At 41.7% G+C, this 18,026-nt stretch overlaps 1 protein-coding gene across 4 annotated transcripts in view; it reads left to right on the top strand.

Annotated features, from left to right (window-relative positions):
* SNCAIP (synuclein alpha interacting protein) overlaps positions 1-17,678 on the top strand; it is a 177,898-nt gene extending 160,220 nt beyond the window's left edge. For 3 of the 4 annotated variants that reach the window (XM_055143330.1, XM_055143331.1, XM_055143329.1), the window contains exons 10-12: positions 542-1,613; positions 2,951-3,021; positions 17,107-17,678. In XM_055143330.1, the coding sequence (XP_054999305.1) occupies positions 542-1,613; positions 2,951-3,021; positions 17,107-17,191 (1,228 nt within the window). In that variant the 3' untranslated portion in view covers positions 17,192-17,678. The remainder of the gene's footprint in view (positions 1-541; positions 1,614-2,950; positions 3,022-17,106) is intronic. The other variant, XM_055143332.1, reaches the window with a different exon arrangement.
* The last annotated feature ends 348 nt before the right edge of the window (positions 17,679-18,026 follow it).

Here is an 18,026-nt window from a genome sequence, read left to right as displayed (position 1 = left end):
TTTTACTTTTTTATCTATGAAAGAGAAATGAAGGCAGTGAAGGTATTTGCTTTGTATGTGGCTGATATGGGAGCAGTCCCAAGCCCACAGATGGGCCCCCCCAAAGCCCTGCCAAGCATGATCCCTGAGCACAGAGCCTGGAGGAAGCCCTGAGCACAGTCAGATGTTCTCCCAATCCAGAAAAGAAAATAAGAGGGAAATAATATGTGTAAGTTCACAGGTCATGGAAGATGAGATTAGTTGACAACATATACTGTTTCTGAAAAAAAATAGTTGCTATATTCATGCTTCCAAAGTAAGAGAAAGTGTAAAAATATTTGTCATACTAATCTTAGCATAAAATAAGAGTCATGTTTTATTTTTGTATTGATTACAAGGTGCAGTATTTGCAGATGGCATCTAAAAGATCTTAAGGAACACTTCTTATCCTGATCTTATTGATCAGTACATGCTTAGAGGCATCAAGGATATAAGGTGAAGTGTAAGTAGGTGGTTTAAACCAATAGGAAATATCTGCTATGTCCTTCATCCTTTCTTGTAGTTCACCATCCTCTCCAGTGTCCAGAAAGTCCCAGTGGAAATCCCCAGATGCAGAGGATGAATCTATAGCCAAAAGCAAACCAGGAATTCAAGAGGGAATTCAGATGCTTGGGAGCCTGGCAGTGTCCAGTCGAATGAGGATCAAAGTGAAAGATGAAGATTCAGATAAAATCTTAAGACAGCTACTGGGGAAAGATATCTCAGAGACTGTCTGCACCCAGGAAAAACTGTCCTTGGAATTCCAAGACTCTCAGGCCTCCTCTCGAAATGCTAAAAGGATACCCCCAGAGAAGAGGGAGCTGAAGTTAGCCAGGCTAAGGCAGCTGATGCAGAGGTCCCTGAGTGAGTCTGACACAGATTCCAACCATTCCGAGGAGCCCAAGGGCACCCCAGTGCGCAGGGCAGACAGGCCCCGGCCGCAGCCCATTGTGGAAGGTGGCGAGAGTGCAGAAAACACAGAAAGCCTGCACCTGATGATAAAGAAACACACCCTGGCCTCCACACGTAGATTCCCTTTTGGGATGAAGGCCTCCAAGTCCCTGGATGGCCACAGTCCCTCTCCCACCTCTGAGAGCAGTGAGCCAGACTCAGAATTCCAGTGCCCAGGCTTGGGAAATCCGCCCCCTAGCTTGTCCCCAGGAGAGCCCTCTCAGCCCAGCCCGGACAGCTCTGCTGCCCAGAAGGTGGCCACCAGTCCCAAGAGTGCCCTCAAGTCTCCATCTTCCAAGAGGCGGACATCTCAGAACCTGAAACTCAGGGTGACTTTTGAAGAGCCCGTGGTACAGATGGAGCAAAGCAACCTGGAACTCAGCGGGGAAAAGGAAAGAGAGAAGAGCAGGGCCCCTCCACGGGCCTCCGCAGGAAGTGAGGCAGGGGATCAGCTAAAAAGGCCATTTGGAACCTTCCGGTCCATCATGGAGACACTGAGTGGCAACCAGAATAATAATAACAACTATCAGGCGGCCAGCCAGCTGAAGACCTGCACCCTGCCTTTAACCTCCCTGGGAAGGAAGGCAGCCACCGATGCCAAGGGGCAGCCCGTGAGCTTGGCTGGCAAAGGAAAGAGTAAGGCGGTAAGTGCTCTTCAGAGATATCCCTTGGCCTCTGAGTGAGTGGTTTTGTTCTTAATACTACCAAAGGTTGGTCCCTCTGCACCACCTTGAGTGAGACTACAGAAGGCCCCCTGGGGTGCCTGAAAAGTCAAATTCATGAGTTTCCCTGTTGATCTGTCCTGTTAGATTGCACACCCTTTGCTCTGACTTTGAGGAAAATAACCCCCAGAAAGATAAAATAAATTTCAAGAGGTTAAACTCAGGTTCAGAAATCACCGTACAGAGTTTGATCCCAGAGTATTTTATTTTAAGTCTTTAGTTAGACGGGAGGCATTTCTGCTCAACTTGACCACCAGTCCATGTGGAATCAGGCTCTTCATTGGCACGGATTCTGTTTCCGGAAGAGGCAGCTTTCTGCATGTGACTGGATAGTTTATTCTCAAGCCCAATTAAAGAGTGCATAAATAGAAATGCTATTCCCCAAAACTTAACTGTTAAACTTGGATTTGACCTTTGAAATGAATACCCCAAGGGCCCCTCTTGCATTGGCATTTTACGATGCCAGCCCCTTGGAGCTGGTCAGGAAGCAATATCTGTCTAACATGCCTGCCAGGACCCAGGGGATGGCAGTGTGTGCCATAAACTGCATTTTATAATCGCATTTATTGGAAAGCTACACACTGTAATCTGTGGTTTACATCCAATGAGTAAGAGACACAAACATATTCTGAGGCAATATTTCCTGTATGCTCTGTGCATATCTTGCCATAAAGAAAAGAAAAAGAAACACAGTATAGCTGCCCAAATGCAGAACTCTTAGAGGAATAGAGAACTTCCCATCTCCCTCTCTCAGGAGCCACGGACTGGTTTAATTATTGCTATTATTTGCTCTGAGGTAAAAATCCTATTACCCTATTATCAATACTGCCCAAATTCTTCCTGCAGTATCAAACTCAGGCTGTCATTAATATCTCTAATTCATTTAACACCAGCTTTAACTATGCATGGATGGTTGCTTCGAATTGTCTTCAATTCTAAAGGACTTCAGCATATGTCTGCTTCAGAAAACCACACTTGCATCCTAATCCCCAGAGCCTGTAATAGGGTCAAATGGGTTAAATAGGTCCTCACTCACATTGCTCAAATCAAACATCTCCAGGTCACCTGCTGGCTTCTCTTGCTCCCAGTGAGTCAAAGAATGGTCCGCACACACACTTACCCAGGCTTCTTGAAATGCACCCGAAGCTTCTATTCTGGTTCTAATCTGTCTTCGGCAGCATGCAGCCTATTACATGGAGATTTGTGCATGTGCTGAGCTGGTTGCATGTTTTCAGTGATTCTCAATTGCACCTCTCTAGGCGATGTACAGCAGCTGTCTCAACCTCCCCTCTAACCCGCTGACTGAAGAACATCTGCGTAACTATGCACGGTACGTGGCTCTAGGAATCACCTCATCCTCTGCCTCCTCATTTCACTGCATGATACCCTAAAATGTGGTTCTGGAGGTCCTCTCGTAGGACTTGACACCAAGGAAGGAGGAAAAGGCTCCTCCTCCCTGAGCCAGCAGCAGATATGCTGGTCTCAGGGCCTCAGGAAGAAAACCAATGCTCTTGAGGGAACACTTCCTCCCAGGGCAGGGGTCTCTGAACTCACAGATGTGTCGGAGCTCCCAGTGGACTTCAACTTTCAGACTTTGTTTTCATGAAGTCCAGGAGCTGGATAAGAACAGAAATTAAATTTCCGGTCAGAGGTTGTGGTGAGTCAGCCTCTGATCAGAATCAGAACTTTGAAGCAGAGCTGAGGTTTTAGTTCCTCACTGATTATAGACTGAAAGATCCTTTCGTCACCACTCTGCTGCCCTAGGGGAAAGCGAGGGCCTGCCTGTCTGAAACTGTTTCCTTCTGATCATTCCTTCTGAACCATGGTGGCAGCCAGTTTCAAGTGTTCCCCCAGCAAAACCAGGGGCTTCCTCATCCCAGTGCTAGGGAGCAGGGAATGTGTGTGGGAACAGAGTCATCTCTAAGGCTCCAGGCCCTCCATCAACATGATCTTACTGCAGCCTAATCCCTGCAAACAACAGGATATCAAGATTAAAAGGAGCAGCCAGGGGGAGCTAATGCGGTCAGCACTCCTTGGCTGGTTTATTTTAGAAGAGAGACTCCCCCAAACCCATGTGAAAGAGACCATTTCAGTTTACTGTTTTCATCCTTGAAATCAGTGTTTCCCCAAATGGGCAATATACCACCTCCTGACTTGCCTTCAATAATCCAGGGAGTTGACAATTGCCTCTGGACATAAGGGGCTTTTTGTTTGTTTGCATAAAGATAGTTGATTTCCAAGGAAGCCCTGGTGGTGACTGTGTTGGTGGTGGTAATGAGTGCATTTTGGTGGTGGCTGTTTCTGAAAAGAGGGCAGAATCCCTGCAGCAAGTTTGCAGGTTTGTGTATATGCTTATAGGAAAAAATACACACACACACACACACACACACACACACACACACACACACACACATACATGTCCACAGGTTTGAGTTTGGTCAGGATGTTCAGGTGCATGGAATCCATGATCCTTTTTTCCCCTCTCTGTAATTCACTCTATCACTGTATCACTGACATCCCATTGTTCAATTTGCTGAAGCGGGCACCAGTAACGCCTCCATTCATCCCTGTTGCATTCAGGGTCAGTGCAATGAGGCCCATTATTGTTTTTGGCATATTGAATACACCATGGGTAGCTTGCCAGGATCTGCCTCAGGGGATTCTGCATCGCTCTTTTCTGGGAGCTTTGTTTTATAGTCTCTGGATCTTGGCCATTTATGAGATTACATGGCACCTGGGGCAGTTTGTGGGTGTGACTGCCAAGCTACTGGAAAACTGGGGATCTGGGTGGAGGAGGGCCAGTCCAGATCCAAGCAGGCTTGGAGATCTCAGCCACGGATCCTGCATATCTGGGTTCCTCTGTTGGTTCCTTCATGCATGAGGCTCATCCGAGTGTGTGGAGTGGCCTTGAGCATGGCCGTGGCTGGGTTCTGGAAGTTTTCAGCTGCTGGGGCTCTGCTTGGGGCAGGAAGAGAAACTCAACCTGCCCCCTCCAAGGGGGCCTCAATGAAGACAGCCTGGTGTGGGGGCAGGAGAGTCCTCTCGGTAATTAGAGACCTTAATCTCCAGGTCATTTGGGGGGCGTTGAGGCAAAGTAAACCAGAGTCCTTTTAGGGATCTCATAAATTCTGGTGTCATATCTGCTGGTCATTAGTGTTGTGCCTGGGACAAACTCTGGTCCCTACTCTACGCTGCTCTTATCACACAGGCAACAAACTGACCAAGCACTGAGATCCCAGTGCTCTGGGTGAAAAGGAAACAGTTAAAAAGACCCATATCCTTGTCCCAAGGTATTGGCCCCCTTTTGTTTCTCCATTTTGACTCCCTCCTCCAATTCCCTCCTAGGTACTCACCATAGGCTACCTGTCTTCTGATGACTGGAAAATTCTGGGTTTTTCCCCCCTTAAACAGGAGTCACCATTAGTTTCATGAAGCAGGAGGTTCAAAGACTTGGCCAGCTTTTAGATAAAGGGAAGAAAAACACACCCAATTCCTGCAATATGTGACACCACTTAGTCTGTATTCCAGTAGATTCTCTTGCTAGAAAGATTTCATGGTGTTGTTTTGCCAGAAAGGGAACAAAGCCGAACAACTGATCATAATAGGATTATAAAGACCAGCGAACAAAATGTGGTGGGGCCACTCGAATATCTGATGCTCAGTTAACTCTTTGACACTCAGTTTATTACCTGGTTGTTTGGTTTGCTTGTTTTTGCCATGCTGGGGATTAAACCTGGGGCCTCACATATGCAAGGTATGTGAGCCATATCCCTTGGCATTTTGCTTCAGTTCAAGAGGCTGTTTGAATCCATCAGATTAATTAACTTTAGTATCACTATCACTGTATCACTGTCATGCCGTTGTTCTTCGATTTACTCAAGTGGGCACCAGTAACGTCTCCATTTGTCCCAGCCCTGAGATTTTAGCAGCCTATTTAGCAGCCTCTCCTCACTCATCTTTCCCAACAATTGGAAGCTCTTTAAGGGCCAATGGAATGAGACCTGTTATTGTTACTGCTTTTGGCATATCGAATACGCCACGGGGTGTTGCCAGGCTCTACCGTGTGGGCAGGATACTCTCGGTAGCTTGCAAGCTATATATATACATATGTATATATATACCTCTATGATTTTATGGAAAATTGGTAGGGAGTGTCTTATGATGTGTCATAGAGTCCAGGAATATGTTCACTCATGAGTGAGGCTCGGCCCAAGCATGTGGAAAGTGGCCTAAAGCATGGCGGCAGTTGGGTAGTGGAGGTTGGCTGCCAGGGTTAACTTTAGTAGTAAGCAGAAACAACAAAAATATCCCATATAGCGCCTGACCACTTCCCTCCAGGCCTTATCAATAAGCTTTCACAATCAATCAATCACAATATCCCGTTAACCACCGATTTCTCGGGTGGGTTCAGTAACATCTTAATACGTCCTTTCCCTGAGATCTTAAAAGTCTATCTCGACTCGACTCGGTCCTCCCAACGATGTTGCACTGGGGGCTCTTCAGGGTCAGGGGAATGAGATCCAGCTTGTTACTGGATTTAGCATATGAATACACCATGGGAAGCTTGCAAGGCTGTCCCATGGGGGCAGGAAACTCTCAGAAGATTGTCAGTTTCTCCCAGAGGGAGAAGTAGGCTAAAGATATTGCGCAGCCACTTTGCTTCTGAGAGCTTGCTTTTAAGTCTCTCTCTGGATGTTGGGCGTTGATGGGATTACACAGAACCTGGGTTCCTCTGCTGGTACCTTCATGCATGAGGCCTGTCCGAACATGTAGAGAGGAGCCTCCAGCATGGCTGTAGCTAGGTTCCGGTGGTCTTCGGCCACCGGGAGCTCTGCTCGGGGTGGGGAGGGAAGCTGGAGCCCATCCCCTCCGAGGGGCCCCGGGGAAGACAGCCAGGCGTGCGGGCAAGAGACTCTGCTTTATCATAATTTATTCTGTTTCATAGTTTAGTCTGGTGAAATAGTGAAAGTTCTTATTGATTCATACTAAAGAGGAGCCTTAGATCCATCTGTTTATATATTGGGTTTTTGGGGGGGAGGGGGACGGAAGGAGCAGGTTTCTCACATGGCACTCAAGAGATCTGGCCCCACTCTGGTTATTTATGACCAACTAGGCCAATTGTACAATGTGAGGTCTTGAAGGTGAGGTGCTACTTGGTGCCAATGTTTCTCTGGGCCTTTCCTGCTTTACTCCAGGGTCACACTTGGCAATGTTCATGGGACTATTTGGTGCTGGGGATTGAACTGGAGTCAGTGTGTGTAAGACATGTGCCTTAATCTCTGTACCATCTCCTCAGCCCCAAGATCAACCTTTATATACCTGAAGACCATTGGAAGCAGGAGAAATATTTCACAGACCACTAGGCAAAGTCATTATTTATAATAAGAATATTTATACACCAACAGTCATTGTATACCGGTGTTGATAAAGGAACCGAAACCAGTATTGAAAATTTGGGCATGGAACAAAATAAAATTGATTTTAACTCCTGCTTCATTATCCTCTGTGATTCCACTGAAAGGAAGGAATCCAAGTGTTCCTTCATCACACTGCTTTTAGTCTTAGCCTTAGAATTGGCTTGGAGGTCAGAGGGCTCCTTTCAGATTGTAGTAATGGCTTGGGGTCACTTACCTAAAATTGGAACCCAATGGCAGTCATTGATTTGGAAGTGGCCCCAACATTCTACCCCTGCATGGTCAGACCTGCACTGCCTTGGAGACAGAGTCAGGGCAATAGACACCCACTCTAGAAAAACACTGGAATCACAGTGGAGTTTCTAAGAAATTTTTATTTTTCCTGGTAGAAGAAAAATAGGGGCAATAAATACATGTTAAGAATGTCAGCTCTTTGAGGGAGTTCTGTTTGCTATTTATTTCTCTAAATTGGTCACAGCTTGATAGCAAAGAAGCTAAATTTCTTTTCAATGCCCTTTAAAATTAGATTCGACTTCATTTCTTTGAACAGCTTTCCCAGTGCATTTCAACAGCCGAGGATGACTTTGTTTATAACAAGCAGATTTATTCTTTACTTTTTCTTATAAAGGACAAGTTCAGTTTTGAGTTATTACAGCTCCCAGGGAATGTTTGCAATTACTTGTTTTAAAATGCCAATAAGACATTTATTTCCCAAAGTTTAAGTCTGTCTGAAATCTGCGAGACATCAAGTGAGCATTGATTTCACTCACTGATAAACAGAGGTCATTAACCCCTAGACCCACAGTGCTGCTGTATGCTTAGCAATAGGAAACCCCGAATCCTACGTATCAATATGAGAGATTCCTTTAAAAGACACCAGCATGTACAAGGCCCTGAGTTTGATCCTTGACATAACATAACTCATTGAGTGGCCCTGGTACTCAGACCCCCAGTACTGCTAAGTATGGCTTGATTGCTCCCCAGCATTGCCAGCCTAGGGGTTGAATTCTGCCAGGTTCAGAGTAAAAAAGAAAAAAAGACATTAACAATAAACATCATTAGTGTGGGTTTTACTGCCAAGGCATTTACCACACTGGGATTTTACATCCAGAGCCAAGAGCTAGTCTCATGTTTTGTACAGATTTCAAGGTTCATCAACAGCCACTTCAAAGAGAGGGAGTATGTTTGACTCAAGATGATGTGAGGGGTGATGTTCATCTTTAGGCCCAATGAAAGATCGAGGCACACCACCCCCACTCAAGCACATACACTTTTGTCCTTATTGTCAGGATACCACACAGAAAAAAAAAATGAGAAGTGAGCATGGGAAAGTAGGATTGAGACCCTGAGTGATCTCTTTCCCAAGAATGATGTGTGCTAAACCCTAGTGGATAATTTCTCCATTATCAGAAGGAAACTGTGGGCTTCATGCTAAAGGGGACTCTCCCTACTGAGCAGACCCTTTCCCTCACCTGTCGCTGAATCATTCTGTCTTTTCTCTGGAGTCACCAGGACAGCCATATCTTCCTAGAATCAGAAGGGTTTGACTCTCGCACCTTAGCTGCGTACTTCACTCATCTTATTTTTAAGGAGTCTTGGGGTATCATTATTACATCATGATGCAGTTCTAGGAGTGCCACTTCACTGGCTATGGGTGTGTGGATTGAAAAGATCCGGTGCCTCCTGAGTCCTGCTGGTGTCAGCTCAGATAGGATGATCAAAGTGCTTTAACAAAAGTGTATTTGGTTTCACTATGGATATGCACATGTCTCCCTAAGGGCCACAGAGTTTAGTCTTATCTCTTCATTTCTGATATTCTAGCTACAAACCACATATTCAACCAGCAGGAGTTGATCCCAGGCACCTGGGGCACTGCCCTGTACTCCTGAAATCCCTGGAGCCTCTCTGACTCCACCCTTCCTGTGTTCTTTCCCAGGGCTTCTCTGGTCCCTGCCAAGTCCTCTCTCTACCACATGCGCCTCTGATTTCTGTGGGTTCCAAATAATTTCTAAGAGAAATCCTGCTTCACACTGAAGCAAAAGGGAGGACACCTCCATTATGCATCATTTCTCCAAATAATACCCCACAGTTAATATCCTACCATGGAAATTATCCAGTTTTGCAGTGTCTTTGGTGGTGGCAGAATAGAATCATATATTGAGAAATCCCCACACTGCAGGGAATTGTTTATAAAAGTCAGATCCTGTGTCTAAGCACAATGTACTATACTTTTCGTAAAAGCTATCTGATATTCCAAGGTGATTGACGAGGGGGTTTCTTTCCCCCAAAGGTCCTCCACTTTCTGGGGAAAGGCTAAAACCTGTCCTTCCACAGAAAGACAGAAAAAGAGTTTTGTAATAAAGTTGGGTGGATTGAGACTAGGAGAAGGTAATACAACTCAGACCCATGTTCTCTATTAGAACTGGACCACAGAGGGGCAGGAAATGAATATGTGACCCCCTGCATAGCCAGAAACAATGTTGAAAAGATGCAATGCCATAGAACCTAAGTCAACCCCTTGAAATCCACACTGCATTTTCTTGCCTTGGTTTCTGGTAGCCAGAAAACTAACATCTCAATCTCCACCTACACCTTCCTGGACTCACTCCAACAGGATTCAGTTTGGAATAGGGGGTACATATTCGGTTAGTCACAACGTCACAGGCTCTTTGCTTCTAAGTTGCCTTTAAGGAGCAGGATCTTCAATAAACTTCCTAAGATGAGTCTTCAAAAGACTCAATGATGGACAACGATGGACTGGAGATTTCCAGAAATGAGTTAGAGATGCAGTCAACCCAACTCAGTGACTTCAGCCAGGCTACTCAACCCAGTTGCTTAGATTTTCTTCCCCATGTTGTGTGGGGACAGTGCCAATGTCTACCTTCTTGAAGGTCACATCGGTAGGATTTCCAGTGTACCCCCATTCAACAATGTCTTTCAACTCTTAGCTACTTTGTTGTGCTTGGTCCATTTATTCAGGGGCTTCCTAATCCAGAGAGAATTGTTAAAATATATTAATAAAAGCACTGTGATTTACAGAGTTGTTCATAAAGTGGTTGTTTTAGGCATACAATGTGCCAGCACAAATTGCACCAAAAAGAATTTGTAAAGGATGCAATTGGAGTAAGGTGAGAGCCCTAGAGATGCTACCAGTGGTGGCCCTTCATGGCCTCTCAGATTCTCATTTATACCCCAGCTAGCACCTGGTCTGGATTTGAATAGAGAAAGAACAAAAAGAGGAAAGATGAGGGGAAAAGATAAAGATAAAATAATAAACAAGGGATGGAGCCTGTCATCTCACACAAAGAGTAAATTATTTGAACATACCTAAGTCTCTGATCACAGACCCATCCACCCACCCACCTACCACCAGTGCATTTGTTGGGGACTTTTATGTTTTAATACTTTGACCCCAAGTCCCATGTTTTAGTAAGTGAGATTTATGGACATGTTCTTAATAAAGCTGTGAAAGAGATCACAGATGCAGCCAAGTCTCCGTGTTGGTCTGTCAGTGGAAATGGAGCACATGCACACTAGGAGGATTAGGCCTGGACTAATCCTCCTAGTCATCGGTTATCTGATCACCATGTCCTCTGGAGACCAGGAATCTGTGCCTAGATATGGAGTCAGCAAGTTACAGTTCTTGCAAAACTGATTTTAAATTTAAACCTTTCTCCAGTCCAATTTTGGTCACTCAGAATGTAAGTTCCTATCCAAAAGTGAAATCAAGGGATGGGAAATTATCTGAATAATTCCTGCCAGAATTACCCAGACACATTGGTTCCTTTGAATTCTGGTGATTTGGGACAAGGTAATTGAAGGGTTCATGGAGGCAGGCTTGGATTATCCTGATACTTGTCAGATAAATGCCTCAAATTAACATTTTGCTCTGTGTGGATTCAGCTCTAATCATACTGGGTTTGGTGTTCCAGAAAGTGTTCTTTTTTAGGCTTTTTGACCACAACACCCTTTCTATAAAGGCAGAAATATTCTATCAAAGTCTTAATGATGTAATTAGACTATAATATAAGCCTTCATTTTAATGATTTTAAATTTTTTAATTTAATTCAGGAATAAAATGCCCTGGGGACTCATAATAATTCCAACATCCTAATAAAATCTCTCCCCTTGTCCAACCTCTCCCATTCTCTTATTCCTCTCCCTTCTGAATCAGCCATTTGCTTTTCTTTCAGATGTCTTTGCTAACATTCTGTATTTGGGATGGGGAGGGAGCCAGGAAGGTATGTGCTCAGGGATCACTTCCAGCAGTGATGGAGGTCCATATGAAGTGCCAGAATTGAACGGGGGTCAACCATGGCAGTGTAAAGTCCTTACTACCCTGTACTATATATCCAGCTCTAAACATTCTGTTTTTCAAAATAATATGCCCTCAAACACACACACACACACACACACACACACACACACACACCAGTTTTCAACTTAGGATATCTGTATTTTGGTATCTCAGTATCAAAGATAAAAGTGATAGCTAATGGTGCTTATGGTGTGCCAAAAATAGAACAGGGATTTTATGCATAATAACTGTTTTCTCCCTCTCAATGACCCAGTGTGGTATATACTTCAATTAGTCAAATTTTGAACATTAGAAACCGGGTAAAGAGAGATGATGAATTGTTCCGAAATCACACAGTTCTGGTGGTAATAAATTATGATGAAAAGATTTGTACCTAATCAATTAGCTTCAAATTCTTAATTCTTCACAATGAGTTAAAATTGTGTAACTTTATTTAAAGTATGCAACACTACCCCCCTAACCCAACACACATATACACATACGTGCACAAACACACACACTTTTCCCTCTTCCTACTGTTGGTAGAGTTCTTTCGTTTTGGGGGGTAAAGTCAGTGTGGAATGTTTATTTCTATTGTAGCTATCTAAATATTAATCACAGTGTCTCCATGGGGCATACTAGATTACATTTACTTTATTATATAATTTTAAATTTTCCCTGGAAATAATATTTTTCATGTCTTGGCTCACAATTCATATCTAAAAACTGCTGGAGAGACAGAAATCTGCTTTCAATGCACTCAGAAAAAATGCCAAGTTCCATTCGTTCTTGAGACATCCTTTTTTCCTTTTTCCCACTGCTATCACCCTGTATTTCTCATCTGATTATTCTTGGAGTTGCTTTTGATTTTCTCCTGTGTAGAACCCAATTTCCTAAATACTTTTTTCCCATGGCAAACACATGCACTATCCAAACGATGTGAAGAGGTGATAAATTTTTTGAAGCCTTGCCAATCTAAAAGTGTCTTCAATTTGCCTTCCTACTAGATTAGGAATGTTTGGCTGGGTATATAATTTTAGGTGAAAAAGTATGTTCTCTCTAGAATTAGGAACACATTCTTTTTAATTTCCCTTTGCTTCTAATTTGTCTGTTGGGAAGATCTATTCTAATTCCTAATCCCTTGGAAGCTTCTGTGACTTTTTAAATTTTCCCCCAAATTATTTGATTTCTTGATGCTTTGCTATGATTCCATTTTTGTTCTTGGGATCTGGTACTCAGCAGACTTTTTTTCTGTCTGAAATTTTATATGTTTCAATTCTGGGAAATGTTTTTGTAAAATTTGTTTGAAAAAAATTCTACTCTCCAATTTCTCTTCAGCTTTTCTAAAAATTCTGTTATTGTCATGTTGGACACAGTGAACTAATTTTTAGATTTTCTAATGTTTCTGTCACAAAAACTTTTTGCATTTTAGTTCCACTTTCTAGGATAGTACTGAACATTACCTCCCACTCCTTCTAGTCTGTTAATGTTGTTTTTAGGGTTTCCCATTCTCCGAAGTTCTCAGAGTTTACTCCTTTCTCTGTACACAGGGATCACCCCTAGTGAGTCTGAGGGACAGGGATCGAATCCAGGTAAGCCTCTTGCAAGGCAAGCAGCTACCTGCTATACTGTCTCTTCCACACTATTCAGTTGATTTTTTTTTTAAGTTTCTCTTCACAAAGGCACTAATTTCCAATAACATTTTGGTTGATTTTCTCTTCATTCCTTTATGGTATTATATATGCAAATCCTACTTAAATTTTTTACTGAAAATCACAAATTATATTTTAATCTTTCCTTTTTAGATTAAAACTGTCATATTATGCATATGGTTTATTTTGCAGTTTCCGCTCCCATTTAACATGTAGGAATTCATCATGTAGTGGTATAAAGAAAACTTTACTCTTTTACATAGTCACATGATATTATTTTATTGTATTTATGTACTGTACATTTTATATTTTCAAAATATCATTTTATTAAAGCACTGTGATTAGAAGGTTGGGTTTTTGACAGTGTTCCATGACCAAACCTGCCACCAGTGTCAACTTCCCTCCACCTGTTTCTAGATCCCTTTCCTACCCCACCCCCACCCCCGCTCCAGCCAGCCATTTTCACAGGCACTTTTACTCTGGTTATTAAAGTTTGGGTCCCGAAATTTCAGTGTTGTTGACTCTGTGCTTTGGATACTTAGCTCTATCATTCCTTAACAACACCAGTGTATCTGAGTCCCCTTGACCCCTGTCCCCCTTGCTTTTCATCTCTCTTTCCTTCCCCTTCACTCTGCTTCTTTCCTTCTTCTGCCTGAAACTCTGGGGCCAAGGGTGATCTAGGCATACCCCCTTTAAACCATTGCACTTCCACATCCAGTTACTCTAAATACCACATATAAGTGGTATCATCCCATGTTTTTCCTTCTTCTGGCTCACATTATTTAACATAATATCTTCCAGTCCCATCCATGCTGCAACAAATTGCATGATTTCATCATTCCTTACTACTGCATAGTATTCCATTGTGTGTATATACCACATCTTCATGATCTACTTATCTACTCCTGAACATCTAGGTTAGTTAAAAATCTTAGCTTAGTGCTGCAATGAATTGTAGTATGCATATGGCCTTTTAAGTGAATGTTTTTCTATCCAAGGGATAAATACCCCAAAGTGGAATTCCTGGATTGTAGGGCAGCTCAATTTTAAGTTTACTGATAACTCTCCATACTGTTTTTCATAGGGGTTGAACTAGTCAACCTTCCTCAACAATGGCTGAGGGTTCCTTTTTCACCACATTCACGCCAACACAGATTATTCCTAGGATTTTTGATACGTGCCATTATCACTGGTGTGAAATAGTATCTCACTGTTGTCTTAATTTGGATTTCTCTAATAATAAATTATAGTAAGCATTTTTTCATGTGTCTGTTGACTACCTCTTGCTCTTCCTTACAGAAGTCCTTGTTCATTTCCTCTCCCCATTTTTGATGGGGTTTTGGCTTTTTCACCACTGATCTTTTTGAGTACTTTTTATCAATCCTTTATCTGATGTATCAGATGCCCACAAATATTTTCTCCCAATTGGTTAGATGTCTTTTAGTTGTTAGCTCATGTTTATTTTGCCATGCAGAAACTCTTTAATTTGATGTAGTCCCATTTGATTACCACTTGTTTATTTTTGATTCTGTCACCTTTACTGGTGGCATTGTTATCACTGAAGACACCTTTGAGGTCCAGATCTTGGAATATTCTGCCTAGTTTTTTCTCAATGCATGTACTACATGTCTTCATTTTATTTTTATTGAGATTATGGTCTTCTTATTGGTTTCTAACAGGTGCTTATAGATCACATAGTATAAAGATTAATTACTTATGAAATAAATTTTCACAGGCAAATATTTTATCAGTTTTCTTTTCTTTGTTGTTTCTTTTATTCCCAATTTTATTTTCATAAAGTTGTTAACATTAATTGATTACATTCAACATTTCATCACCAATCATCTTTGTGGTTTCTTAAAGTTCTTCTCACCTTCATATATTCTATCCATTCACTTATGTTCCAAATTCTCTGAACTTTTAAATAATTGTCTTTTATAGCAGCACTTTCATGAAAGGGTTATTGATTCCCAATGTTTTCATATTTAAGAACAAGAACTAAAGTTGAATTGAAGGCCTGGATCTTTGGGTAAGGTTTTGTGACCAATAGACATTGTTTCCCATGGATGGAGTACTTTTGTTGAGAAATTTTCTTATTGTAAGTATTTGTAGGACTTCTATCTAGACCGATAGAGTTTTTAAGATCAGAAAACCCTGGTTTCCAGTTTAAAACAAACAAACAAAATCAGTGAATCAAACTGCTGGGGATAGTATGAGAACCATTTGTATTACACTTAATCTGCAGTGTGTTTACTTAGTCCCATCACTTCCACCCCACTTGAGCTGAACTCACAGGCACCCTGGCTCCTGCCATTTGGAAAGAAATTTCCAGTATTTCTTTCTCTCATTAGGAGAAATATTTATTTATCTCACTGGGAGAGGGGGAGTCACCTAGTTGTCTGAAATTTAACAGATAATCTAGAGTAGCACTGTAGCACTGTCGTCCAGTTGTTCATTGATTTATTTGCTCAAGCGGGCACCAGTAACAACTCCATTGTCAGACTTGTTACTGTTTTTGGCATATCAAACACTCCATGGGTAGTTTGCCAGACTCTGCTATGTGGGCGGGATACTCTTGGTAGCTTGCCGGGCTCTCTGAGAGGGCCAGAGGAATCGAACCCAGGTTAGCCACGTGCAAGGCAAACGCCCTACTGACTGTGCTATAGTTCTTGTCCTAGTGTACAAATCAAAATTTCCAAAAGAAATTTGAATAATCTTCTAATGTACAGTATACACACAGTCCTCTCTCTCATTTTCAGAGGACATTTTTTTGTACATACATCAGTGAAGTACAAATTGGTGTATTGAATTCTTTGACTTTAGGCTTATGGTTCTGCTTTTTCTCCTATTCTGAGTTCATTCCATATGTCATTTTTCTTTTACTTTCTTTCCTTTTGTGTATAAAAATTCATGTCCTATTTAGATAAATAGATAAAAAAGAATTACAACTTTTATAATTATAATCACCATATAAATACGGTGATTTAATGATCCCAACATTTACTAGCTAATCTCTATTTTGAAACTAGACTATAGGGTCTTTGTAAACACATAATTTGAGAGCTATAAAACCTGTCTTAGGGTTCTCCTTCATCTAAATATATTTTCATGCTAATGAGAACTGTTTCCAGAAACAGTTTATTTATGTCATGCTGCACAAGATGGAATTAACTAATATGTGGGCTTGTTCACCTTAAGAGGTAGGTTCTCTCTGGGAGGTTTTACACCCAATGTACAACTAACATCTCGTGAAAATAATTGCATTTCTCCCATAGGAAATGCCCTAAAAAAGCTGTTTAAGGACTTGAGTTTATATTTCCCTCCACATATTTCCTAAATATCAAGTAGTGAGTGGGAGATAACACTTCTATTCCCTAGTTTCTTTTTATTCTCATACATAGATTTACCTACTTGTGGTTCTAACATGCTTCTTACACAGTAATTACAGCCCAACAAAAAGACATTCTTTTTAAAACTTCTAAGACTCCCAACTGATGAGATATAAAAGGGAATCTATGGCAACAAAATCTCCATATTGGGCCAGAGCAATAGTTCAGCAGGTAGGGTACTTGCCTTGCATGTGGCAGACGGGTTCAATCGCTGACATCCATATTGTCCCCTGAATGCACAAGGATTGATCCCTGAGAAAAGAGCTGGGAGTAAACCCTGACACTGGTATGGCCCCCAAACAAAATCTACATATCTAATTTTATCTGACCAACCATGCATATTTCTTTTCCAGTTTGACTCTAATGAAAATTCAGTTGCCTATAGAAGTGGGCCTGGATTCCAATCAGAATGATTTGGAAATCACTTTCAGAGTAGAATTAAAAAGTGTTCACTTGGTGTGTGTTATTACATGACTGTTGCTTTTATTGTTTAAAGAGCGGTTTATATGAAAAGGGAATAATTTGCCCACTGGAATGAAGTGTTCTTCGTGTGGGTTTTTGTGAGGATAATTTCCATTTTGGGGCGAGCTGTTGAGCGGCGTTGTCTTGTAACTTAACCATAATTTTATCTAATTTTGGCCTTGTGGTTTCTCTTCTGTTTAGGCATAATGACATCAATAGAAAAATGAAGAAATCCTACAGCATAAAGCACATTGCTGAGCCAGAGTCAAAAGAACTCTTCCTGTAAATCACTTTTTTATTGTCTCCCTTTGCTGCCCTTTGGGCACCCTTGGAACCTTCCAGACCATCTTCTGTGGAAATAGAACCATGAGAACAAAACCTCACCAGCAGAACAGCAGAATATTAGGATGCCTTAAATTTATAGTAGCAGACTATATAACACACATTTTGGGGTGCTATTTGTATATATATAACTTGTTTTTAAAGAGATGCTGTTTAAAAGCATGATTTGGCTTATGTTTTTTAATGTCTTTCATATGTTTTTAAAGATCGGATTCACTCAACCTACCCACAAGACCTTCACCAGCCTCTGATGCCATTTTGTATGCCAGCCTTTGCATGAATGTTCTCTAGTGTTGTCTGAACTTCCCTTTCCCAATAACATGGGTAATTTGGGCTCAGGGTCTCAGTGAGACCAGGTTGGTGGTATTGTTTTCTGTCAAGAGTGTTTTTTCTGTCATTTCTACTTTTTTGTATAAAGGAAATAAAACATTGTTAACAGCCATCTCTATGCTTGCATTGCCTACTTTCTAATGTATCTGTGATGTTCTGATTTTCAAAGGACTTTAAGAATATTTTGATTGCTAATATCCTATTTTGGGAATAAGCTGTCCAGTTTGACTATTTCCCCACAAGAGTCAAATAAAAATTTCTAGTTTTAAGTACTAAAGGATCATATAGTACATTAAGTCAGTCAGTTCCTTTTGTCGTTTCAAATCACAGAGTTGAGATGAAAAAAGTATTAATGGTGAATGAAGATTTCATCTAGTCCGAGGTCATTTTTCTGGCCTCTTGGCATATTCTGAGGCCTCAGAAAGTATGGAACTTGAGTTCACAATAGT

Source organism: Sorex araneus, chromosome 6 (genome assembly GCF_027595985.1).
Source record: "Sorex araneus isolate mSorAra2 chromosome 6, mSorAra2.pri, whole genome shotgun sequence".
Classification (NCBI taxonomy): Eukaryota; Metazoa; Chordata; class Mammalia; order Eulipotyphla; family Soricidae; genus Sorex; species Sorex araneus.
This window is presented reverse-complemented; position numbering and strand designations above follow the sequence as displayed.